At 34.2% G+C, this 25,671-nt stretch overlaps 2 protein-coding genes across 7 annotated transcripts in view; one reads left to right on the top strand and one right to left on the bottom strand.

Moving 5' to 3' along the window:
• Window positions 1-25,671, bottom strand: part of aak1b (AP2 associated kinase 1b) — a 59,422-nt gene that overhangs the window by 27,880 nt on the left and 5,871 nt on the right. For 5 of the 6 annotated variants that reach the window (XM_051120584.1, XM_051120583.1, XM_051120582.1 and 2 more), the window contains exons 1-3: window positions 6,435-7,436; window positions 2,155-2,273; window positions 1,399-1,507 (exon numbers count right to left, since the gene is read on the bottom strand). In XM_051120584.1, coding sequence (XP_050976541.1) covers window positions 1,399-1,507; window positions 2,155-2,273; window positions 6,435-6,600 — 394 coding nt within the window. In that variant the 5' untranslated portion in view covers window positions 6,601-7,436. Of the gene's footprint in view, window positions 1-1,398; window positions 1,508-2,154; window positions 2,274-6,434; window positions 7,437-25,671 lie in introns of those variants that run through there. The other variant, XM_051120585.1, reaches the window with a different exon arrangement.
• anxa4 (annexin A4) lies at window positions 9,861-25,321 on the top strand. Its single transcript, XM_051120588.1, has 13 exons — window positions 9,861-10,028; window positions 12,828-12,882; window positions 13,510-13,597; window positions 15,365-15,459; window positions 17,034-17,147; window positions 18,999-19,089; window positions 19,178-19,257; window positions 19,439-19,495; window positions 21,259-21,352; window positions 23,658-23,753; window positions 23,844-23,902; window positions 23,998-24,120; window positions 25,031-25,321. Exons 2-13 carry the CDS (start codon window positions 12,874-12,876, stop codon window positions 25,088-25,090), a joined length of 966 nt encoding a protein of 321 aa, XP_050976545.1. The 5' UTR covers window positions 9,861-10,028; window positions 12,828-12,873; the 3' UTR covers window positions 25,091-25,321.

Raw genomic sequence — 25,671 nt, 5'->3', positions numbered from 1 at the left:
TCCTTTAAGTCGTTCATACAACTGATTCCTTCAAAACCCTGAATCTTTCAGTAACAAAACAGAAAACAGAGTGTTGCTTGGAGAATGTGCTATACTTCTGCTGTTTTCCTTGTTTGGAAATATTTTCATTGGTAAAACAGAACAAAACGGTAAATATTGTGTCTAAAAATGTAAGTAACTTAACTGCTTGACTAACTACTTGTTTATTGAACTAAAATCAATGTAACGTTTGCGATCGTGAGAATATACAGCAAAATAGCTCCTTTGGTTTGTTACTGAATTATATAATGTTATAAATAAACTACACATTTTGACATTTCACCTCAGTGTGTTTCTTCTGAGTTTCTTTATGTGTGCTGTTACGCTCATTTGTTTTGAAGTCTCTCACAATGAGACAAGCAGCGCGACCTTGATAACAGAAATACACCATCCATTATCAATCGCTGTATACGTTATATGTATTCAAATCAGAAGAATCATTCTTGCGTTTCGATGCTTTGCTGGTTATTTTTTGTCACTTAAGTTTTAATCAAGCTGTTTGTCTAGTCGGGCAAGTAAAAAAAAAAAATAGAAAACATTTTAAACTAGCTTGAAGGCTGGTGGTCAGCTAGCTGTAGCTCAGTCAGATATCCTTTAAGTAAAATAAAATTGGAGAAAGATAAGCTTATTAGTACATTTTTCTTTATAATGACCTATGACCTATGTAGCTTGACCTATAATTATTATTATAATAAGGTAGTTTGACCTGTATTCTGCTACTGTATATCTGCTACTGTCTGATGATGACTCCATAACTACAGCGGGGCGAGAAAAATAATCTTCGGCCTGTCCAACGATTAACCTATACTTATTATTATAATTACTGAGAACATCATATACAGAAAAAAAAAGGTAGTTCAACTTGTATTCTGCTACTGCGAGCATTAGGACAGCATTAGGACCGTCAGACTTAAGATATTTTAGCGGTAATGTGACCAAAAATATTTAAGACCCATCAACTTTTTAAGACTTCTTAAGGCCTTTTATTAGGAAAACGCTATTTAAGACATTTTAAGACTTTTTAAGAACCCGCGGACACCCTGAATCAGTGTATGCCTGAACACACTGTAACACTGACAACCACGACAAGCCTAGTGGAGATGTGCAAAATTAGTCAGAGATCTTTTAAGTAAAATAAAATGGGAGAAAGATAAGCTTATTAGTTGTACATTTTTCTTTGGAATGACCTATGACATAAATACTTTATTTTGTAGCTTAAGTCCCTTCATTTTCAACACTGTTTGCCATCTAGGTGGAACTAGATGAGAAGTTTACTCTGTTAAGTGTATGTTTGTTTTCCCACATAAAGCACAAGGTGGCTGTGCACAGAGGCATTGCAGGGCTGAAAAGCAGACTTACCTCTGCAGAAGTCCATGAGGATAAACACCTCCCACACGTCTCCACCTCCTACAGCCGTGATGCTGGAGTCTAGGAACCCAACAATGTTCTTATGACCATTGAGATCCCGCTGGAACACAGTCCACAAAGAATAGAGAGAGTACGAATGAGATCAAATAGAAAAGAAAAAGAAAATATTGAATTTTGAATCTTATACCTAGCCAAACGTTTAAAAGTTTGAAATTTTTTTGTTTCTTATAGTCTCACCAGGGCTTCTTTTATATGATAAGAAAAATAAATATTGTGAAATATTATAACAATTTAAAATAGCTCCTTTCTATTTTAATATATGTTTAAAAGACATATCCTGTGATGCAAAGCTGAATTTTCGGCACTATTTCTCCAGTCTTCAGTGTCTGTGATCTTTCAGAAATCATTTTAATATGCTGATTTGCTGTTAAAATTTCTAATTATCATTAACGTTGAAAACAGCTGTGCTGCTTAATATGTTTACAGAAACCAAAACACTACTTCATGATTGTTTGAGAAACAGAAAGCCCAAAAGAACATTATAAGTATCTTTATTGTCACTTTTAATCAATTTACTGAATAAAATTACTTTCTTTAAAAAAAAAAAAAAAAAAAAAAAAAAAAAAAAAAAAAAAACAACTTACTGGCCTTTTCAAAATGGTAATGTAAATCATGTCTATACAATGTAAAATGTCTCGAATATCAGTTCTCTCATCACTGCTAAAGCAGACATTTAATTACACTCACCATGATCTGGATCTCACGCTTGCAGACCTGCAGGTCATATTCGTTGTTCACATACATCCTCTTTAGGGCACAGCGCACCCCCTGGTTGGTCCGCACAAGGAAGACGATAGCAAAGCCACCTACATACGCAAACAAAAAGTTTTGATGATTTTGCTGAAAGCTTGAGGATTGCAAGAGCAAGATGATATTTACACCACAACACTGCCTCCATGTGGAAATTAGCAGGAAATTTAATTCAGTTTACTAAAATAAGATTTTTTTTTTTATTACTTTTGATTTGACTTATTGTATCAAAATATTTTATTATATAAATATAAAATTACATATATACCGTATATATAGTTAAAAAAAAAAAAAAAAAAAACAGTTAAAAGAACATTATTCTTAATTATTTAAAGTCATGTATTTCTATGTGTCCTGTCCAAGTTCACAAAACACATTTACAATTTGCATTTCTCCAAGCAAGCACTAAATTCTGTTTTGTTGATCCAAACGTTTTAGTGGAAGCACTCAGAATAAGCATAAGCAATTGCAGGCAGATAAACAGCATACAGACACTCAGACTAAGCATGCACTCTTGTTACAATGTTATATGCACAACCAGACATCAGAGCCTGTATGTTTGCACTCAGATTTGCTGTGTTGGCATATTATATGGAAGCTGGTTGGGGAAAGTAGGATGCAGATATTTCATCAAGGATCTAGCTCTACAGTCAATTTACAGTCAGACACAATCAGTGAGATTATCTCTCTGCAAAGCAGATGTTATTGGTTTTATGTAGCAGAGCTGAGAAAAGATGCTTAGAGGTGTTTGAACAGGACAGAGGAGTTTAAGATGCACCAGGCCTAAAGGTCTATTAGCGTCGTTACTAGTTCCATCTGTGGATATGAAATCAAATTAAACAGAGTAAACAACTGTTTCCCTTACATCACTGACAGCACATGCAATTCATGATGATGCAACCAACGCGTGCCCTCATGTTTTCTGATTTTAAATTAGCTTTCCTCTGTACAGCACAAAATATGCTTTTTAATATTTTTAAAGCTTTGACAGCTGCAAAACATTTTAGTGGTATAAAAGCAGCCCCATTACTACGCTTAATTAAACCTCCTTTTGAGGAAGAATGAAAACCAAAATACAGACTGTTTATTTTTGGGTGAACTGTGCCCTTAATTTTTCATTCAAAAATAGATCCTTGAATCAACATCAGTATTCCAGGTTAGAATTTCATATAATATCAGTCAAAAGTTTGAGGTCGGAGATTTTTTTTATTTTTTTTATTGTTTTTGAAGTCTGTTATGCTCACCAAGGCTGCATTTATTTGATCTAAAATTAAAATACACAGTATTAAAAAAAATATACAAATTAGAATAACAGGTCTCTACTTTTATATATATTTTAAAATATAAATTATTCCTGTGGTGCAAAGCTGAGTTTTAAGCATCATCACTCCAGTCTCCAGTGTCACATTATCCTTCAGAAATCATTCTAATATGGTGATTAGCTTTGTTAGAAACATTGTTATTATCAATATTACAAACAGTAGCGCTGCTTAATATTTTTGTGGAAACTGTAACACTTTTTTTCAGGATTTATTATCTGATAAATAGAAAGTTCAAAAGAACAACACTTATTTTAATGGAATGTTTCTGTCACTTTTGATCAATTTAATGCATACTTGCTGAAAAATGAATAATCTTTCATTAAAAAATATTTTACTGACCCCGAACAGTGCTGTATATCTTTTTACACAATGTGCCAAATACATTTTTAAAGCACAAATACCCCATCCAGTCTCTCAGTTAATATAAAAACTGCATGCATAATAGTTATAAAAGAATCAGTCAAATGCTTTTTAAAATAGTTGGTGTATAAGATGTCACACCGCAGGACATGTCAACACCCAAGTACAGCTGAGCAGGGATTTCCAGACAAAGGATTTAGGCCACTAAATAAAGCTGCCAGAGAGGTTGAGAAGAGCGCTGAGATCTAACCACAGTTCACCATCAGGCCACGCTACATGTTTGCTGAATAAAATGATCTGTAACTAACTGCTGTACAACATTGAACATCAAGATGGTTGAAGAAAAGAAAATAATAAAGAGAGAGAGGCCGACCAGCCATACTGATCATTCAGTATTTGGTCATTCGAAAAGATCAGCATTGGTCAATCTGCTTCTACAGAAGTACGACCTCCCTCTTTTACAAGTTCAAAAGCAACTATTTTATAATTTCTTTAATGATTTTTGAGAAAATATTGCATAAATTTAGGAATTATACATATATGTACACATACATACATACTACAAGTTAAAAGTTTTTGAACAGTAAGATTATTATGTTTTTTAAAGTCTCCTCTGCTCACCAAACCTGCATTTATTTGATCCAAAGTACAGCAAAAACAGTAAAACATTGAAATATTTTTGCTATTTAAAATAACTGTTTTCTATTTGAATACATTTTAAAATGTAAATTATTACTGCGATTACAAAGCTGATTTTTCAGCATCATTACTCCAGTCACATGATCCTTCAGAAATCATTCTAATCTATTCTGATTTGCTGCTCAAAAAAACATTTTTTATCATTATTATTATTATTATTATTATTATTGTTGAAAACAGTAGATTTTTTCAGGACTCTTTGATAAATAGAAAGCATTTATCTGAAACAGAAATATTTTGTGACATCATAAATCTTTATCAACACTTTTGATCAATTTAAAGCATCCTTGATAAATAAATGTATTAATTTCCATAGTTTCTCCTCCCCCCATAAAAAAAAATTATATTGACTCCAATCTTTTGAATGATATAGTGTATAATGTTACAAAAGCTTTTTCAGATTTCAGATAAATGCTGATCTTTAGATCTTTATATTCATCAAAGAATCCTGAAAGAAATGTACTCAGCTGTTTTAATTATTCATAAGAATAATAAACAACGTTTCTTGAACAGCAAATCAGCATATTAGAATGATTTCTGAAGTATCATGTAATACTGAAGACTAGAGTAATGATCCTGACAGTTTAGCTTTGATCATAAAAATAAATAACATTTTAAAATATTCAAATAGAAAACAGTTGTTTTAAATAGTAAAAAGATCTCAAAATGTTACTGTTTTACTGTACTTTGGATCAAATAAATGCAGGCTTGGTGAACAGAAAAGACTTAAAAAAAAACATCAAAAACCTTTTGACTATATACACACACACAAATAAATTCAGGCATTCACAAATACTGGATTTAGAACAATATTTTTGAGAAACTGGGCATTTAAAGGGATAGTTCACCCAAAAATGAAAATTTGATGTTTATCTGTTTACCCCACAGGGCATCCAAGATGTAGATGACTTCGTTTCTTCAGTAGAACACAAACAAAGATTTTTAACTCAAACCGTTGCAGTCTGTCAGTCATATAATGGCAGTCAATGGCTACCAAATCTTTGAGAGTAAAAAAACATACACAAACAAAACCAAATTAAACCCTGCGACTTGTGACGATACACTTCCGGCGCTTGCGTATACTACGCCAGAGCGCGTACACGTCACGCGCCAGATGCTGTGCAAGCGCTCAGGACAAAGCGGTGAATCAGAGGTAAAATATTATATAAATACTGATCAGTTTCTCGCACAAACCGATCGTTTCGTGTCTTAGGACATCAGCGTATCGTCACGAGTCGCAGGGTTTAATTTGGTTTTGTTTGTGTATGTTTTTTTACTCTAAAAGATTTGGTAGCCATTGACTGCCATTATATGACTGACAGACTGCAACGGTTTGAGTTAAAAATCTTCGTTTGTGTTCTACTCAAGAAACAAAGTCACCTAGATCTCGGATGCCCTGGGGGTAAGCAGATAAACATCAAATTTTCATTTTCAGGTGAACTATCCCTTTAAAACCCACTCCTGTCCATGACATATTGTAAAGCTGAACATCATTTGAAAAAAATTAGTAATTTCACAAATTTCCATCCTGGTACATTATACCTGATGTTTAAAATTTCTATGAAATTTCCTGGTTGCACAGGACTATGCGAACGCAAGCACTCCATAAAATCTGTACAATAAATCAGCATCTAGAAATGCCATTGTCAAATTAGGATCTTATTTGGAGCACAATCAAATGAAATCCACCCAGCCTGAAAGGATTTCATCCTTGAAAGAGCCTCAGATGTCGATCACGGTTTGGTTAACCGAATGTTTAAACATCTCTGGATTGTTAACTAAAAGGTTATAGGTTCAAGGCCTGCAAGAAAAATATTAAACGTCAGTCTGACGTACCTTCTGCCAGAGTTTCGTCTACAGTGACCTGGTGTCTTCCAACAGTGAAAGCCCGTCCGATAAAATTCCCACCAACACTGCTGCTGGAGCCAGAACTTCCAGCCCCACCTCCAGAACCGGGTCCAGAGCCCACCAGCTCCCTCCGGGAGTCAAAGAACTTCTTCATGATATATCAAAGATCCTTTAACTACTTATGTGAGTCTATAAAAACTGAAGTGGGTTGGTTGTTCTGGTGCCAGAGGACTAGATCAGCTGTGACTGTCAAACATGGACTCGTAGTCTAATTCTGGTGCCGATCGCAGCTTAAATGAACCGTATAGCAACAAAAACGTACTTGCAAATGAAAACAAATGTGTATGTGCTAAACTAAAACATCACAGTTGAGGATATCCAAATAAGCAGCATGTATCAGTGATGGCCTGATATGATTAAAGTGTTTGTCTAGTGTCTATATAACGGACACGAGCCCATATCACCATATAAATACTTGAATCCAGCTGAAAAAATGTAAACATTTAAGCCCTGTTGAAAAATGAACCTTCAAACGTGAAGTACAGAGAAATTATTGTTTTGATGGATGAAAGTCAAACTCTCCATCATCAGCCAGCTGTGCAGCTCATTAGAACCTCTGAAAACAACCCACTTTTCACAGAAAAACAGATGACATGCGGATATTAATCAGAATAACGGATCATTTCATAAGTTAAACGCCCATAATCATATTGATTCGTCTCGTGTTTTATGAAAAAATAATAATTTAAATTCAACACATAGTCAGCTAGGCGCTAACGCTAGCATTCCTGCAAAATCCGCTCAGACGCGTGACACATCTCATCTGAGCGCTCCCGTCGGTGGCCTGCCAGTGAACGGTGCACGGATGCGGTGTGATTTTAATCGGACAGAATCAAATTCAGACAAAAATGAGCGTGTTGTTCATGGCGATTCTCGTCTGCGGCTTCGGATGCTGCAGATGCGCCAGCTAACCGGAAACCACACCGGAAGCGTGAAGCCAGCGCTATAAAAACTATAATAAAAGTCTGAAATTCTTAATAATTAAAGTCGTTTCCCCACCTTTCAGCAGTAGAGCAGAGAGAAAGGCAGTGAAAATGTTGACCTTACGAGGTCAAATTCTAAATTATATAAGCAGAATTAATTCTACTATATTTGTATCAGTGCGACATGCAAATAGTCTGACAGAAGCTTTAAAAATAATATTCTTTTTGGTTTCTCAGTGTTGTAAATTCAAATTGCCTCTTGCTTTCTTATTCTGAATTTCTGGGATCCTTGCAGCTACCTTTTGGAAGAAATTCAATTTTAATATTTATTGTTTAAGGATGTCTTATTTGGTTTTTATAACTCTCACAAGAATTTAAAAGACAAGTATTTTCTAATAAATCTATTTATTTTACTAGCTATGTTTTTTTTAATACATAAATGCAGATTTTTGTCTGTTAAAGATCTATTTTTTTTATTTTATTTTTTATTTTGTAAAGACTTGAAATGTTATTTGGAGACTATGCCCTCCTCCAGCAATGTCAAAGCCTTGAAATCCTATACTATGTGCACAAAGTATAATATTTATGCTTTTTTTTATCATGTACAATTGACTAGGTGTTGGGAGGGTGGGATTTAGCAAAAGAAGAAAAAAAAAACATTTATTTTAATTTATACAGTTGAGGTCAAAAGTGTAGATCCCCCTTTCAGAATCATTAAAAATGTTAATTATTTTACCAAACTAAGATTATTGTTTATTTAGTGCTGACCTGAATAAGATATTTCACATAAAAGATGTTTACATATAGTCCACAAGAGAAAATAATAGTTGAATTTATAAAAATGACCTATTTCAAAAGTTTACATCCCCTTGATTCTCAATACTGTGTGGTTACCTGATTTTAAGATCAGGGGAAATTTAACTTATTTTGTCTTCTGGGAAACATGTATCTTCTGTAGCCTCTGAAGGGCAGTACTAAATGAAAAAATATGATATTTAGGCAAGAAAGATTAAGATTTAATTAAGAAATGTATGATATTAAGGTTAATGCAGGGTTTTTCCTTCTGGAGCATCAGTGAGCGTTTGAACCTTCTGTAATTGCATATGAGTCCCTCAGTTGTCCTCAGTGTGAAAAGATGGATCTCAAAATCATACAGACATTGTTGTAAAAGGTTCAAATAAACAAAAAAGCTGGAAAACCAAAGAATTTGTGGGATCTGAAGGATTTTTCTAAAGAACAGCAGGCAGTTTAACTGTTCAGGACAAACAAGGGACTCATGAACAACTATCACTAAACAAAAAAGCACAGCTGTGGATCATTCAGGTAACAACACAGAATTAAGATTCAAGCGGATGTAAAATTTTGAACCGGGTAATTTTTATAAATTCAACTATTGTTTTCTCTTGTGGACTATATATAAACAGTTTTTTTTTTATGTGAAATCTCTTATTTAGGTCAGTGCTAAATAAACAATAACATGCATTTTGTATGATCCCTCTTATTTTGGTAAAATAATTAACATTTTTAATGATTCTGAAAGGGGATGAAAACGTAACCTCAACTGTATAGTACCCCTGGCTTAATGTTTTGTTTTTTGGTTATTTTCCAGGTTCTTTGTATATTGTCTATATATCTATTATTGTTGTTTTTGAGCTGTAAATGTGTGTATTTATTTTTAATGAATGTTAAGTTTAAAAAAAAAGTCTGACATTTGTTATCAGGAGGGAAACGACTGCATTTACTAAAAATATATATTTTTTATATTTAAATATTTACTCATTTTAAAACAGAAATAGGTCACTACCTTCATAGTTTAACCGCAAAACAGACTGTAAATTACTGCAAAGCCTTAAATATATTCTTTTGAATTTCAATCGACTGATTGATTTACAGTGCACAGCATGATTATGCGTTCATTGTTCAAACTATTGCAATTAAAAAAAAATAATTGTTTACAGAGACAATAAAGCACCAATAAAAGACGAAGCAACTATGAAGGAGGGGTATTTTCAATTTTGTCAACTTGTACCAAGAGGGGGTGCTGTAACCTCCCATGCAAATGATTAAGAGTTGACTTTGCCACTTGTCATAAGCTTTATATTTACAAAATTACTTTTTTTGTTGCCAGTTGTTACATAGCTAGCAGCTTTCTACTTGTCTATAATCATGACAGAAAAAAAATGCATTCCCTGATTCGATTAATCTTACGTCAAAAATACTTAAAAAACAGACGCGACAACAGAGTTTACAACAAAAAGCAATTAAAGAAACTTTAAAATTGGCTTTAAGCACAGCTGAGACATGTGACAGAGTTAAAAAGCTTCAGTGAGCACATGAATGGTCATATGTCGGTGAAAAATCACTATGTCAACAAGTGAGTCCTACTTTCAGCAAACTGTCCCTCCGGTTATGAACTGTTCTTCATCTCAACGTAATATAAAAAGGAGGGGCCGTAAACGAGGAACTGCAACACGATTCTGCCCACACAGGCAACACCCATTAAAGTTGGCAACAAAACTCAGAAACATTCTCGCAAATCTCCACGTCCATTCAGACTGACGCCTGTCGTGCATCTCTCAGTCCTTCAGCGCTTTTGCAGGTAAGACTATTAAAAACTCCCATCCGCTTTACTAAAAAACTTTAACTTAGCGTTCATGTTATTCTCGTCTCTTTCCGCTCTATAACGAACGTGTATAACATCATTTTACTCATTTAACAGGCGAATAGAAATCACGTTATGAAAATAAAACTTAATTGTGGATTGAATCTTGTTTGTATGAAATTTACTTCTAACGTTTTGCGACAGCACCGAACGCCCATATTCCATCACGTGACTCTATACAGCTAAACATGATCCTCGGAAATGTGGCTTTCATTAAAATACAATGAGTCATATTGCTTTGCATGGCAAATTAATTAGACCACACGCTTTACAAATACAATGCTATGACCTAGATCTGATATAGTAAGCAAGGAAGCATACAACCACAGAGGAAAAACGAGGAAATCTCTTTATTATATCTGTACTGTTTCTCTTGCATCAGGAGTTTTCACTTTTTTGATGCTATAACCCTGGTGAAAAAAAAAACAGCATATGTTGGTTGGTATGTTTTGATGCCGGGATGCTGGTTAGGTATGTTTTGATGCTGGTTTAAGCTTGACCAGCATAAACCAGCATCAAAACATACCTAACCAGCATCCCGGCATCAAAACATACCTACCAACATATGCTGTTTTTTTTCACCAGGGAAGGACCCCCCCAAATATGATGCTTATAAAAGCAACTGTATATTTTCATGTATGAAAATCTATTTAGGCCTGTATTCTGTGTGGAAGATATTAAATGTAATATAAAGACAACTAAATCAAATAATTGTTTCCAGAGGCAAATAACTGTCTTTTGTCCTCGATTTGATAAATGAATTGTTAAAATATTATCTGAAAACATTTACTTTTTATTAAGGTGACTGAAAAAGAAGTGTTAATTTTAGATATGCAAACGTTCTGATGAACAATAATTGCAAATATCTTGATTTCTGACCAGTCTTTAGAAAGTAGAATTATATACTATTACATGTACTATTTAATGTTGACACACAAAAAAATAATAAATTGTTAAACATATTTCATAGTCCGTGTACACTACCAGTCAAAAGTGTTTGAACAGTAAGATTTTTAATATTTTTAAAGAATTCTCTTCTCCTCATCAAGCCTGCATTTATTTGATCCAAAATACAGCAAAATCAGTAATATTATGTATAATATAATGTGAAATGTTTTCACCATTCAAAATAACTGCTTTCTATTTGAATATATTAATAAATATAAGATAATATAATATAATATAAGATAATAAAATTGATCAACAGTTTTGATGAATAGGAAGATCCAAAGATCTAAAAATAAACAGCTTTTGTAACATTATACATTATACCATTCAAAAGCTTGTAGTCAGTATACATTTTTGTTGGAAAGAAATGATAGAAATTAATACTTTTATTTAACATGAATGCATAAATTTCTCAAAAGTGATGATATAGATATTTATAATGTTGCAAAATATTTCTATTTCAGATAAATGATGTTCTTATGATGTTCTTTCTGTTCATCAAAAAAAAAAACAATTCTACTTGGCTGTTTTTAACATAATAATAATAAATGTTTTTTGAGCAGCAAATCAAATTATTAGAATGATTTCTGAAGGATCATGTGACTGGAGTAATGATGCTAAAAATTCAGCTTTGAAATCACAGGAATAAATTACATTTAAAAATATATTTAAATAGAAAACCGTTACTTTAAATATAGTAAAAACAGTTCAATTTTTTTTTTGTTTCTGCTGTACTTTAGATCAAATAAATAAAGATAAAATAAATGCAGGCTTGGTGAGCAGAAGAGACTTTTTTAAAAAACATTAAAAATCTCACTGTTCAAAAACTTTTGACTGGTGTATATGGACTCATTTCTCACGTAATTCCATGTAAGACCATCTAGGCTGTTACATGCATTTTTATTCGCTTTATACCATATGTCAAAAGTATCTTTCTGTTCTGACATCTTCAGAGGAATCTTATTAAGTTGATGACTAAATAAATCATACCTTACATCTGAGAACTCTCCTGAGCAATAACATTTTCCTTTGGGTTCTAATTGCGGGTTACACTGATAGGCAGATGCTGAGCTTTCTCAGATGAGAGCTAAATCTTTAATATAAAACACCGAAATGCATTTTGAATGTCAATGAATTCATCTCTGATACTGAGGCTCAATCAAAAGAGGTTTGTGAAGAGTGTTAAAGTTGCACAGAATGAGTCAAATATAATGTCATCAGGCTCTTTATACATACAGCACATTGTATGCAAAGAATAAATTATTAAAAGATCTTAAATGATGCACTACAGTCATGGGGCCGCTGTCAGTATTAGAACAATGAAGTGAAAACTGAGAGACCATCAGATGTCTCTGCGTTTTAAACAAGGTCTTTTGGGAGTTGGAAAAGGTTGTAAGTTTATTGTTTGACAGGGGAAACCGATACTGAGCATTAGGCTGTTAATTACCGGTCGAGCCTCTTCTGCTTAATGAGCTGAATACTAAAGTGGAAACAATTTTGCTTGTGCACCCAAAGGCATTATTTATTTAGTAGTGTCATTGACTCTGTTATTAAGAGCTCAGTCCTAAATTTCACTTAAATAAAACCCAGACAAACTGGCATGGGCTTCCTAAAATCATTGTAAGCCTGAGTAGATCAAAGAAACCATCGCACTAATAGGATTACAATTTATGTTTACAGCGCTTCTGTTTCAGTATTATATGTCAAAATTAACTTTTTTTTTGGCTTGCTACAAAGACATAAATGTTATAAATATTTAATACGTTTTTCATTATTTCTTGCCTTTAGTGTTCTCATCTCTTCATCTCAAGGTTAAAACCTTTCCTCCATCACAATGGCAGCGGTAAGAAAATTATTTTGGATTGCATTCTGTACATTTGACATATCTGTAATCAAATCAAGTTTTTTTTGTAGTTCATTCTCATTTTCTTTTGCCAGTCAAAAAATCTTGTAAAGCATTCTGCATAAATGCATGGAATTGAAATAGAACGTATATAAATATTAGAAGGGTGGCAGCTTATAAAGAAGCTCAAATATAAGATTGTTCTAATGGAAAATAGTTATTTGGAAAAACACATTCACAGTAGAAAATGTGTATACTTTTATTAGGAAATGTTTCTTTAGCAGCAAATCAGATTATGATTTCTGAAGAATCGTAACATTGAAGACTGCAGTAATGATGCTGAAAATGTAGCTTTTGCTTTGTGTAAAATATAATAAAATAGAAAAGTTATTATTGTAATATTTCAAAATATCAGAGTTTTACTGTACTTTTGAAATAAATGCAGGGATTTTCATCAAGGCAGACTTTAATGCAATGTTTTACTTTTGACACAATCTGGTCTTAAAATATGCAAGTTGTTAAGCAGCCCCGTGTAAGCAACTCTAAATTTATATTTGTCAGTTTATATTCAGGTTTTGCACTTGTTAAAGTGTCTAAAGGTGGTGTTATCTCTTTTTAATGCTCTAGTTGGGCAACCGTGGAACTGTGACTGAGGCATCAGGCTTCAACCCAGAGGAAGATGCCCAGAAAATCTATAATGCTATGAAAGGAGCTGGTAAGTATTTACGAAATCCTTTTTCTGTGCATCTGAATAATGAGAATCATCTGGTTGCATTTTAAATGATCTGTAAGACGTCATTTGTCATTTAAGTATGTTATCAGGTAGATCAGAGAAACAAATCTATCTTGATTTCCAGTTAAAACTGCAAGCTGTGCCTAGCGCTGACACCTGTGGTTTAGCCGGGCTTTGGTCCAATGCAGAGTAGAGGTTGATTCCCTGGCTTTCGTCCTGTAACTGAAAAGGTGTTTCCTCATTTTTGTAGACTAGAGCTTGGCATGATTTTAAGAATGCAGATTTCCAGTTAAATAGACTTCAGCTGAGTTCAGCGTGAGGCGCATTATGAAACACGACTCACACTTGTGTTGTCTGACACAGGCTTGCTTGTTGGTCTTAAGTGAGTTAAAGTATGAGTAACATGCAATGTGATACTTTAAATAACAGTGAGCTTGTGATTCTGAAAGTGTCAAAAATGTCTATGCAGTGCAAGAAAATGAAGCATTATCTTGCTGTTTTATGCATGTGATCTACAAAGCCTGGGGGCTTTATGGGTAACGTGTAATTTGATATTTTAAATAACAAGCAGTAATTCCGAAAGTTTCAAAAATGAATATGCAGAAATGAAATTGAAAATTTATGTCATTTACTCAACTTCATTCCAAAACCTACAACACTTCTTTAATGGAATGTAAAAGAAGTTCTGAAGGATAGAAAGACATTTATAATGTTACAAATAGTTTCTATTTCAAATAAATGCTATTTTTTGTTTTGTTCTGCATGAAAAAAATGTGTCATGGTTCCCACAAAAGTGTTAAGCAGCTAAACTGTTTTCAACACTTATAATAATACGAAATGTTTCTAAAATTGTATTTTAAATTAAATTCAAAAACAAACATTGTACAGTTGTTCTAATTTTTCACAATATTAGCTTCTACTGTATTTATTATTAAATAAATGCAGCTTTGGTGAGTGTAAGAGACTTTCAAAAAACATTAAAAATGATTTATTATATATGTAATATTTATAGACATACACACACACATATATACACACTACCAGTCAAAAGTTTTTAAACAATACGAGTTTTACTTTAAGTTTGTTTTTTGTTTTTTTTTTAAAGAAGTGCTGCTCACCAAGCCTGCCTTTATTCGAACCAAAATACAGAAAAAGCAGTAATATTGCAAAATATTTTTACTATTTAAAACAAACGTTTTCTATTTGAATATAATTTAAAATGTAATTTATTTCTGTGATCAGAGCTAAATTTTCAGCATCATTTCTCCAGTTTTCAGTGTCACATGAACGTTCAGAAATCATTTTAATATGCTGATTTGCTGTTCAAGAAACGTTATTATTATTATTATCATTATTTAAAACAGTTGGGTACATTTTTTCAGGATTTTTTGATAAATAGAAAGATCCAAAGAATCAGCAGCAAATCAGAATGTTAGAATGATTCCTAAAGGATCATATGGCTGGCTTTGAAATCACAGGAATAAATTATATTTTAAAATATATTCAAATAGAAAAGAGTTATTTTAAATAGTAAAAATATTCAAAATTTTACTGTTTTGCTTTACTTTGGATCAAATAAATACAGGCTTGGTAAGCAGAAGAGACTTCTTTAAAAAAAAACATTGGAAATCTTACTGTTCAAAAACTTTTGACTGGTAGTGCATAAACACATTTAGTAGGTGAAGATGAGTAAATGATCACAGAATTTTCATTTGTCCTTGAACTTAACCAAAACTGAATGATTTCTAGGTACCAACGAGGCGACTATCATCGAGATCATCGCTCATCGCACTATTGCACAGAGGCAGAAAATCAAGGAGGCTTTCAAACAGAGCGTGGGAAAGGTAACACACTCAATACTTTAACTTACAGTTGCCGTTCTTTGCAGTAAGATCTATTTTGGACCAGAATGACACATCTTCCTGGTCAAAATTAGGGAAGCCTGTAATCGTGTTATTATCTTTGCGGAAGGTCCTAATGGCAGGGGCGGTGTGAACAACCACCACGTTGTATTTCCATAAAACATACGGTTCACAAGGCGATTAGATAACAGTGTTGACAACTCTTGATGATTCTGTAGTCAGTATGAAGGTGGACAAAGCAGAGTATGTATCACCGATAACAGATGCTGTCGACCGGCTCCAATCATTAACTCTTCATGCCAATGTACACAATGAGGGAACAGTCTACAAACGAGTCTTTCAGGAGACATCCCTGCTTTATGACTGTTATCTTAACAGAGTATAAAGAATGGAACATTGATTTTTATTGTAGTATCAGGTGGTTGCCCTGTATTAATCTGTAAACCGTCTGTAACTCTGTAAGCCGGTCAGGGAAACCAAAATCAGTAAAAGCCAAGGTCAGGTCTTGCTGCTTATATTAATGGAAACACTGAGTGACTACAGTGCTCTCTGCATAGCAAGAAAGTGTGAGTCATTGTGGGGGAAGCTCTGGATTGCATTCAGGACAGTCTCGTGGAGACGACATGCCTTCCCCACCCAGACTTACAGCAGATAATACAGTTTTGGTTTGCAACAAAACACAATTTCCCAATTGTTTCTTCTGCGATGTAAGATGTGGAAATGAAGCTTAAAGCACAAATGTGACCCTGGACAACAAAACCAGTCATAAGGGTCATTGAGAGTTAAACCTGAATAAATAAGCTTTCTATTCATGCATGGTTTGTTAGGATAGGACAATATTTGGCAGAGATACAACTCTTTGAAAATCTGGAATCCGAGGGTGCAAAAAAAAATCAAAATATTGAGAAAATCGCCTCGTTGTCAAAATGAAATTCTTAGCAATGCACATTACTAATCAAAAATTAAGTTTTGATATATTTAAGATAAGAAAATGTACAAAATATCTTCATGGAACATGATTTTTGCTTAAAGGAGAAGTCCACTTCCAAAACAAAGATTCACATATAATGGACTGCTATGGTGCCCCGATTTTGAACTTCCAAAATGCAGTTTAAATGTGGCTTAAAACGATCCCAAAACAGTCCAGGCAGAATAAAAAAGTATACAAATTGTATTATTTTTATGAAAATAATCAATCGTTTCGCTAGATAAGACCCTTCTTCCTCAGCTGGGATCATTTACAACTGCAGTACATTATATGTGCATCTTTGTTTTGAAAGTGGACTTTATATACTTTATATACTTTAATATCCTAATGATTTTTGGCATAAAAGAAAAAGCGATAATTTTGACCCATATTTTTGGCTATTGCTACAAATACACCCATGCAACTTAAAACTGGTTTTGTGGTCCAGGGTCACAAATGAATACATCTAAGAAGAAATATTTGAATTTCAAGCTTGAAAAGCCTGGGTTTGTGTGCTTTGCTATTTTAAAAACAAACTAACACTGTTTTCTTATGTGGTGAATAAAACTGTTTTAAAATGCCTATTCAGGAACTCCTTGACTGCTTGAAGTCAGAGCTTACTGGAAACTTTGAGAAGGTTGTGGTCGGCCTGATGATGCCCGCCCCAGTGTATGACGCGTATGAGCTGAAAAACGCCATCAAGGTGAGGATTTGTAAATGTGTGCAGAAACACACATTTTAAACTGTATTTTTCACGTGTGTGTGTGTGTGTGCAAGGCTTCTGGTGTCAACCGCTTCCAGTTGTTTTAGCTGTACAGAAACAGCCCGTTATACTGTCTGATGTTGCAAATTGGTATTTGTTATCATTATCATGTTATTTTTATGTTTTATTCTAATTATAAACACACTGGTTTGTAGAGCAAATAGTTTTACAGTTTACTTCTATAGCTTACTTCCACATCTTAAAATAACAAATGGTTTTTATCATTGTTAAACACAGCAAAGCCACACCATATATTCAGCAAGAACACACAGCAGTGAGTAGTGAACACACACACCGTGGACACACACCTGGAGCAGTTGGCAGCTATTTTTGTTGCGGCCTTGCTTAAAAGCACCTCATTCTTGTGTATTGAAGGTGGAAGAAAGGGCTGATCATTCACTCCCCCACGACATTTCCTGCCACTACTAGGAATCAAACCCACAGTCCAACTCTCTAACCATCAGGCCACAACTGCCCCCATTACTTGCCCCTATGCATGCCATTATGCATGCCACAACTGCCTAAATACCTGCCACATGCAGGTGGTTGAGGCAGACCAGAAGTTGAGGCATAACTCAAGTAAGAAGCATTTAGAACAAAAGCACTTGATACTTGCACACTGCTGTACACTCTAAAAGACAAAGGTGCTTTAAAAGGTTCTTCACAGCGATGCCATGGAAGAACCATTTTTGGTTACACAAAAAAAACACTCAGTCAAAGGTTATTTAAAGAACCATCTCTTTCTTACCTTTTCATAATCTGAAGAACCTTCTTTCACCACAAAGAACCTTTTGTGAAACAGAAAGGTTTTTGCTAATTTTTGATGTTAAACTCGAAGAATGTAGCAAGTCATATACTACTAACTCTATTATAGGTTTGGTAATGTTAATAATGCTAAACGTTTTGTTGAAGCTCATAAATATTGAGTATTAAATATGATATAATTAAATACTGAATATGCTAAGCTGCTTAATTGCATGCAATTTTTAGTTCTCGGATGTAGGTGACCCAGTAAATATACAGTTAAAAATATGAAATTTGGCCACAGTCTTAATTACTTGATACAGCATGGATTGGATATAGGAGTGAAACATGTTTCAAAAACCTTAACATTTTAAAAACATTTTATTTATTTGTATTTTTTTTATACTACCACTACACACACTACCAATCAAATGTTTTTGAACGATAAGATTTGTAATGTTTTTTTTAAAGAAGTCTCTTCTGCTCACCAAGCCTGCATTTTATTTCATCCAAAATACAGCAAAATCAGTAATATTGTGAAATATTTTTCCTATTTAACATAACATTTTGTATATATTTTAAAATGTAATTTAGTCTGTGATCAAAGCTAAATTTTCAGCATCATTACTCCAGTTTTCAGTGTCACATGATCCTTCAGAAATCATCCTGATTTGCTATTCAAGAAACATTAAAAATATTTAAAACAGTTAAGTACATTATTTCAGGATTCTTTTCAAAAGTTTGGATGCTGTACAATTTTTTTTTTTTATTGATTTTTTTTTTTTTTTTTTTTAACCAAGCCCTAGTATTTTGTTGTTTTTAAACACTGCACTGTCATCCTGTAGGTTCATAATTAAAAGCCAAAATGTAAACATAATGAAAATTAAATGACGGGTAATAGTAGATTATGATTGAATTTTTACAACCCTGTCCGTCAAAATGACGGACAATGTTGAAGTGTAGCACAACCTCTGATACATATCTGTGAAATTGTATGTATATATATATATAATTTCACGGATCACAATATCTTTGACTTTTGTCCAGGGTGCAGGAACAGAGGAGGCATGTCTCATCGACATCCTGGCCTCAAGAAGCAATGCTGAGATCAAGCAAATCAATGCTACTTACTTGAAAGGTACAGATGCACTACAGCTCACACCTGTCATGGATGTGCACTTTTGCACTGTTAAAAATATATAAAATATAAAATATCTTTATCATAGAACACGGCAAGAGTCTTGAGGACGATGTCTGCGGAGACACGTCTGGAATGTTCCAGAGAGTTTTGGTGTCCTTACTCACGGTAAATAAACAAATCACCTGTATTATCTCATTTGTGAAGATTATTTGATGCATTTACTCATCACCTCTTTTGTTTGCCATGCAAACCTTCACCATCCACAGTGTCCAGCAAGGCCAGGTGTGACCCCCTGATAGTTCTACATAAGGGATGTATTGATATCGTTTTTCTGCTTTGCTTATAGGCTGGGCGTGACGAGAGCACCAAAGTGGACGAGTCTCAGGCTGTCCAGGATGCAAAGGTGAGGATTTTGGCGTGGTTAGCAGTAGCTTTTTGCGTAATAAGCACATGCTCAATTTTTGTGGTGTAATGGGTTTTGAATAGCTTAAACTGGGTATTACCTAGACATGTTTTCCTTAGCAAATTCAATGTAATTTGGTAATAGTACAGCTTAAGTGTACTGTGACCCCCCAAATCTATAGAACGTCAATAACACTTTCAAATATTTTCCATTTCAATTCTTTTTGTAAAATATTAATGACATAACCAATAGTGTTCATCACTGTACAACTAGCCAGTAACCTAAACGAAGTCTCGAGTACAAAATAACATAGAACACTGTAAGCTGATTCGCTTATAAACTAAAATCTTATATTATATATAAACAAATTCATACAAGTCATTTGCTTGGTAATTGGTTGTGTTTCATTCACTTACAGTTGAGGTCAAAAGTTTACACCCCCCTGTCAGAATCATTAAAAATGTTAATTATTTTACCAAATAATTTTCATACAAAATTCATGTTATTGTTTATTTAGTACTGACCTGAATAAGATACTTCACATAAAAGTTGTTTACATATAGTCCACAAGAGAAAATAATAGTTGAATTTATAAAAATTACCTGGTTCAAAAGTTTACATACGTCTTAATACATTGTTACCTGAATGATCCACAGCTGTGTTTTTTTGTTTAGTGATAGTTGTTCATGAGTCCCTTGTTTGTCCCGAACAGTTAAACTGCCCGCTGTTCTTCAGAAAAATACTTCAGGTCCCACAAATTTTTTGGTTTTCTCATATGTAGCTATTACAGAAGGTTCAAATGCTCGCTGATGCTCCAGAAGGAAACACGATGCATTAAGAGCCAGGGGGTTAAAATTTTTTGAATTTGAGGATCAGGGTAAATTTAACTTATTTTGTCATCTGGGAAACATGTAACTATCTTCTGAAGGGCAGTACTAAATGAAAAAAAATATTATCTTTGGGCATAATAATAAAAATGTACACATCTCCATTCTGTTCAAAAGTTTTCACCCCCGGCTCTTAATGCATCATGTTTTTTTCCGGAGCATCAGTGAGCGTTTGAACCTTCTGTAATAGTTGCATATGAGTCCCTCAGTTGTCCTCAGTGTGAAAAGATGGATCTCAAAATCATATAGTCATTGTGGTAAGTGTTCAAATACACAGAAATGCTGAAAAACCAAAAGATTTGTGGGACCTGAAAGCAGTTTAACTGTTCAGGGACTCATGAACAACTATCACTAACCAAAAAACACAGCTGTGGATCATTCAGGTAACAACACCGTCATTTTTATAAATTCAACTATTATTTTCTATTTTGGACTATATGTAAACGTCCTTCATGTGAAATATCTTATTCAGGTCAGTGCTAAATAAACAATAACATGCATTTTGTATGATCCCTCTTATTTTGGTAAAATAATTAACTATTTTAATAATTCTCAAGGGGGGTGAAAACTTTTGACCTCAACTGTATAATAACATTTCTCACTATTTAGACTACACTGGTTGTGCTGTATGTTCTTGATTTATTGATACTTACCAACTGCACTGTATATTTTTGATTCATTAAAAAGAACCAGTTCATACTCATTAGCTATGGAAATGCTATTTACAATTCTTTAAAGATGTGTTCTGTATATTTAGTGTCAGCGAACTGCTTAATAACGTGGGGCACACAACAGTCATATTGATGTTCATTAATCATTAACAGTATAAAAAGGAAATTACTAAGATAAAGTTCTCAACTGTTTCTTATCCAACAGGACATCTACGAGGCAGGCGAAGCCCGCTGGGGAACAGATGAGGTCAAGTTCCTCACTGTGCTGTGTGTGAGGAACAGAAATCACTTACTTCGAGGTATTTGTTCACGCCAGATAATAACGGAAACACTCCTTCCTAGTTCTGTGAACAGTCTTCCGTAGCATTAGAAAGCAACATCGCAGGAAAATAACCTAGGGAAAATTAAGTAGGCTCATGACTTCCACCTTGTGGTGACTGGATGTTAATAAAGTTGTTTGAAACAGACATAGGTCTGCTTCTCATACTGTTCTTTTAAATTATGTCAGAATAATGGGGAAATAACTTTTTAATAAAGTGCCTCACTGAAAGATGACTATTAGGAAGATTGAATTTAATTGATAAGGAAAAGAAAGAAGAGAACATTTCTTTTTCATACAGGTCGTTCAAAGTACAAAGACCCTTACTTGCCCAAATATTGAAGACATGTTCTAAAAGGGATGGGGGAAATAAATGATTATTTAATACTGGCATGTAAATTGAGGCTTTGTGCAAGCCAGATTGTTTCCTGAATTGAAGCCAATCTTAATTGTGTTAATAACTACTGGATTGCTCGAAATTTTGTAAAGCTCAGGAGGAAGCTGAGAACAGATATTGGAGATTAAGGAATGAGAAGAAGATATCTCTATGTCTAACAAGGCTGACCCAAGAGAGTAATTTAGTAATATTACAAGCCCAGAAGTAATATCGAAAGTTTGGAAGTGCTAAGCCCCCTTCAGGTTTGGGAAGCTGGAGAACTAATTTTCTGATACGAGCTGGCGTATTACGCCAAAGGAACCCATTCAATTGCTGGTCTAAATTAATAAAGAAGGATTTTTTTAATAGAGACTGGGACATGCTGGGACATGAGGTACAAGAATTTTGGCAAGATAACCATTTTAATCAGATTCACTCGATCTATTAAAGATAAGGAGAGGGAGCTCCAACGAGCAAAATCTAATTTACATTTGTCCAAAAGTGGTACAAAATTCTTTGAAAACAAATCTTTAAATTAATTGGTTATAAATGTGCCCCGATATTTAAACCCATCCAAAGCTAACCTAAAGGGGAATGAAGAGATAGGAAGAGATTTAGCCATTTGATTTACGAAAAATAACTCACTTTTTTTGAAAATTTAACTCGTACCCTGAAAGGCATCCAAACTGGTCCAGAATATGTAGTATAGAAGGGACAGAATCTAAAGGGTCAGGGACATACAATAACAAATCGTCCGCGTAGAAAGAAAGTTTGTGGACCCGGCCATGGCGGACAGTGTCTTTAAATGCATCATGACTACGAAGCCAGATGACTAAAGGTTCAATAGCTACATTAAATAACAAGGGCGAAAGTGGACACCCTTGACGTGCCCCCCCATTGGAGCAAAAAGGGTAGCGAGCGAACACCATTGGTATGCACCGAGGCAGATGGGAAAGCATAAAGAAGTCGAATCCAAGAAATGAAATTGGAGTCAAATCCAAATTTACCTAAAGCAAAGAACAGTTATTCCCACTCCACCCTTTCAAACGCTTTCTCTGCATCTGGTGAAATTACAGCTTCAGAGGTAGTGGATGAAGGAGAGAAAATGATGTTAAGTAATCTTCAAGTATTAAAAAAAAGAATGTCTTTCCGATGTAAAGCCAGTTTGATCTAAAGAAATTATAGATGGCCTGACATTTTGAAGGTGAAGAGAAAGAACTTTGGCTAAAAACTTACAATCTACGTTTAGCAGAGAAATTGGTCAATAATTACTGCAGGATGTGGGGTCCTTGTCCTTTTTCAAAAGCAAGGATATGGAAGCGGAGTGCAAAGTCGCCGGCAATTTACCTTTTTGAAAGGAATCATTATACACTATCACTAAGATTGCGACTAGTGAATCTGTAATAGCTTCTTGGACCTTCTGAGGGGAAGTGGGGCTACCTAGTTGTTTAGCCGTGTCTTCATTCATTTTAGGGTAATTGAATGAATCTAAGGGGTTGGGGATATCTGCTGAACCTGAAGAGTAATCGTATGTAAAAAAAAATAAATAAATAAATAAAATAAAAAAAAACTTTGCATTGGTTGGTTTGGCAACAAACATTGCTTGGTTTGTCATAGTTGTCTCTCTATATCATATGTCATCAGACAGTTGTATAGTTTCAAATTAATTTTAGTTGTTTTGTTATATGCTTTTGTCATTTTTATTCAGTACGTAGAACATATATAGATTATATTTTTCTTCACCTTCACTCATTTTATTTAAAAATGCAATTAAAAATAGCTATTTATTTAGACTAGATGGTGCTAATTTATTAATCATGTGACAACTGTAGTGTTTAAAACTTTGCATATTGCATGCTGTTTCAAGTAGTTACATCCTGCACATTCTCAACCTTTTTTCTTTTCCCAGTGTTTCAGGAGTATCAGAAGATTTCTGGACGGGACATTGAAGACAGCATAAAGAGAGAGATGTCTGGCTGCCTGGAGGACGTATTTCTGGCAATAGGTCAGTTGTGTGTTTTGCAGTGTTTTAATTATCTTCACGTTTTCAATTGCATACTGGGATCTAAAAAGCTTAATCTCTTAATCATCGCAGTGAAATGCATTAAGAACAGGCCAGCATTTTTTGCTGAAAGGCTCTACAGGTCAATGAAGGTAAATGGAAACACCAACATATCTAACGTTTGCACACATTAGGGATAAGACCATTACTAAAGCCATCATTTCTCTCGTTTCTCTTCGGATCTTAGGGTTTAGGCACCACAGATAGCGTGCTGATCAGGATCATGGTGGCTCGTGCCGAGATTGATATGCTCGACATCAAAGCGGAGTTCCTGAAGATGTATGGAAAGACCCTTCACTCCTTTATAAAGGTGGGACACAGCTGTTTCACTAAGAATATCTGACTAAACACAATACTTAAAAACCATTAAAAACATATTACAAATACTCTAAAATATTGGCTTTGATTCATTTCTGAGGTATTGTGTTAAAGGAACAGAGAATTTACTTATTAAATGTGTAGATGAGTTTGTTCATCACAACAAATTTGGAGAAACTTAGCATCACTTGCTCACCAATAGATCTTCTGCGGTGAATGGGTGCCATCAGAATGAGTGTTCAAACAGCTGATAAAAAATCACAATAAGCCACGAGTTAATGCCTTGCTTAGTGAAAAACTGTGACGTTTCACCTTTAAACTGATGCTTCTAGTCAAAATGCGAGTGCATGATCCGTAATAATGCTTCCTCAAGTGAAAAAGTATATTCCCTGTTGTCCTCTCACATCAAAATCCACCGTCATGTTTGTTTTGTTCTGTTTTAACGGTGTTTGATCGGTGCATATTTCACTCCTTATTCAGATGAGAAGCCTTTATAAAGCAATATTATGTAAAGAGAACTCGTATTTTGGAAGTAATGGTTTTATGTTAAGAATGCAGCTTTTCACTTCACAAGACATCGATTGATGGACAGGAGTAGTGTGGATTACTTGTGATGTTTTTATCAGCTGTTTGGATTGTCATTCTGACGGCACCCATTCACTACAGAGGGTGCATTGGTGAGCAAGTGATGTAATTTCTCCAAATATGTTCTGATGATGCAGCAAACTCATCTACATCTTAGCCTAAGATGGCCTAAGGGTAAAGACGTTTTCTAAAAGTTTCATTTTTGGGTAAATAATTTAATTTCAACTAATTTTGCAGACGAATCACCACTACAAGCACTACTAAAGACAGTAGTACCATTTAACCTATCATGAAACTCTGTTCTGCCTGTTTTCTAGGGTGACACGTCGGGCGATTACCGAAAGATCCTGTTGGAGCTGTGCGGAGGGGAAAAGTAACACGTTCGCCATGTTCATTAGCGTGAAACGCTTTCTCTTACACCAGGCCTACAGCATTTCAAACACATTCCTTGTTTGTAAAACCAATTAAAACCAAACATTGATGTTTTAAACAAGATTCATGTTTTTTTGTTTATTGCCTTGGAATTTATGGGAGTTCTTTATAGATTGGCACATCACTGTGTTTGTCAAATAAATAAAAGGAGAAAAGAACAGCCCATATTGACTGTATTGATCTGTTGTTGTCTCGTTGGATATTTTTTTTTTATCTCAGCACACTCATTGAGGTCCATTTGTGTAATTACTCTGAGTATAATTTGTTTAATGTGCAACATCTACAGTATGTGCATTTGGTCCAATTATACTAATTGCTCATGGCTGTTTGCGCATATGAGATCAGCCATAGTTTCTCTGATTTCTAGATTACAGGTTTCACAGACTACGTGCCTCAATTTAATCAAGTGCAACATATGAATCATATGAGTGGACGTAGTATTTGTCAGAATTATGAGAAAAATGACTGACAAAAAACTGTGTATATAAACTTTTACCACTAAGTGGCGCTATGCACATATTCATGA

This window comes from Labeo rohita, chromosome 10, assembly GCF_022985175.1.
Source record: "Labeo rohita strain BAU-BD-2019 chromosome 10, IGBB_LRoh.1.0, whole genome shotgun sequence".
Classification (NCBI taxonomy): domain Eukaryota; kingdom Metazoa; phylum Chordata; class Actinopteri; order Cypriniformes; family Cyprinidae; genus Labeo; species Labeo rohita.
This window is presented reverse-complemented; position numbering and strand designations above follow the sequence as displayed.

Coding starts and splice junctions, on each gene's coding strand:
- anxa4 (XM_051120588.1), top strand. Junction 19,258..19,438: donor TTTTGGTGTCCTTACTCACG/GTAAATAAACAA, acceptor CTTTGCTTATAG/GCTGGGCGTGACGAGAGCAC. Junction 23,754..23,843: donor GGACGTATTTCTGGCAATAG/GTCAGTTGTGTG, acceptor TAATCATCGCAG/TGAAATGCATTAAGAACAGG.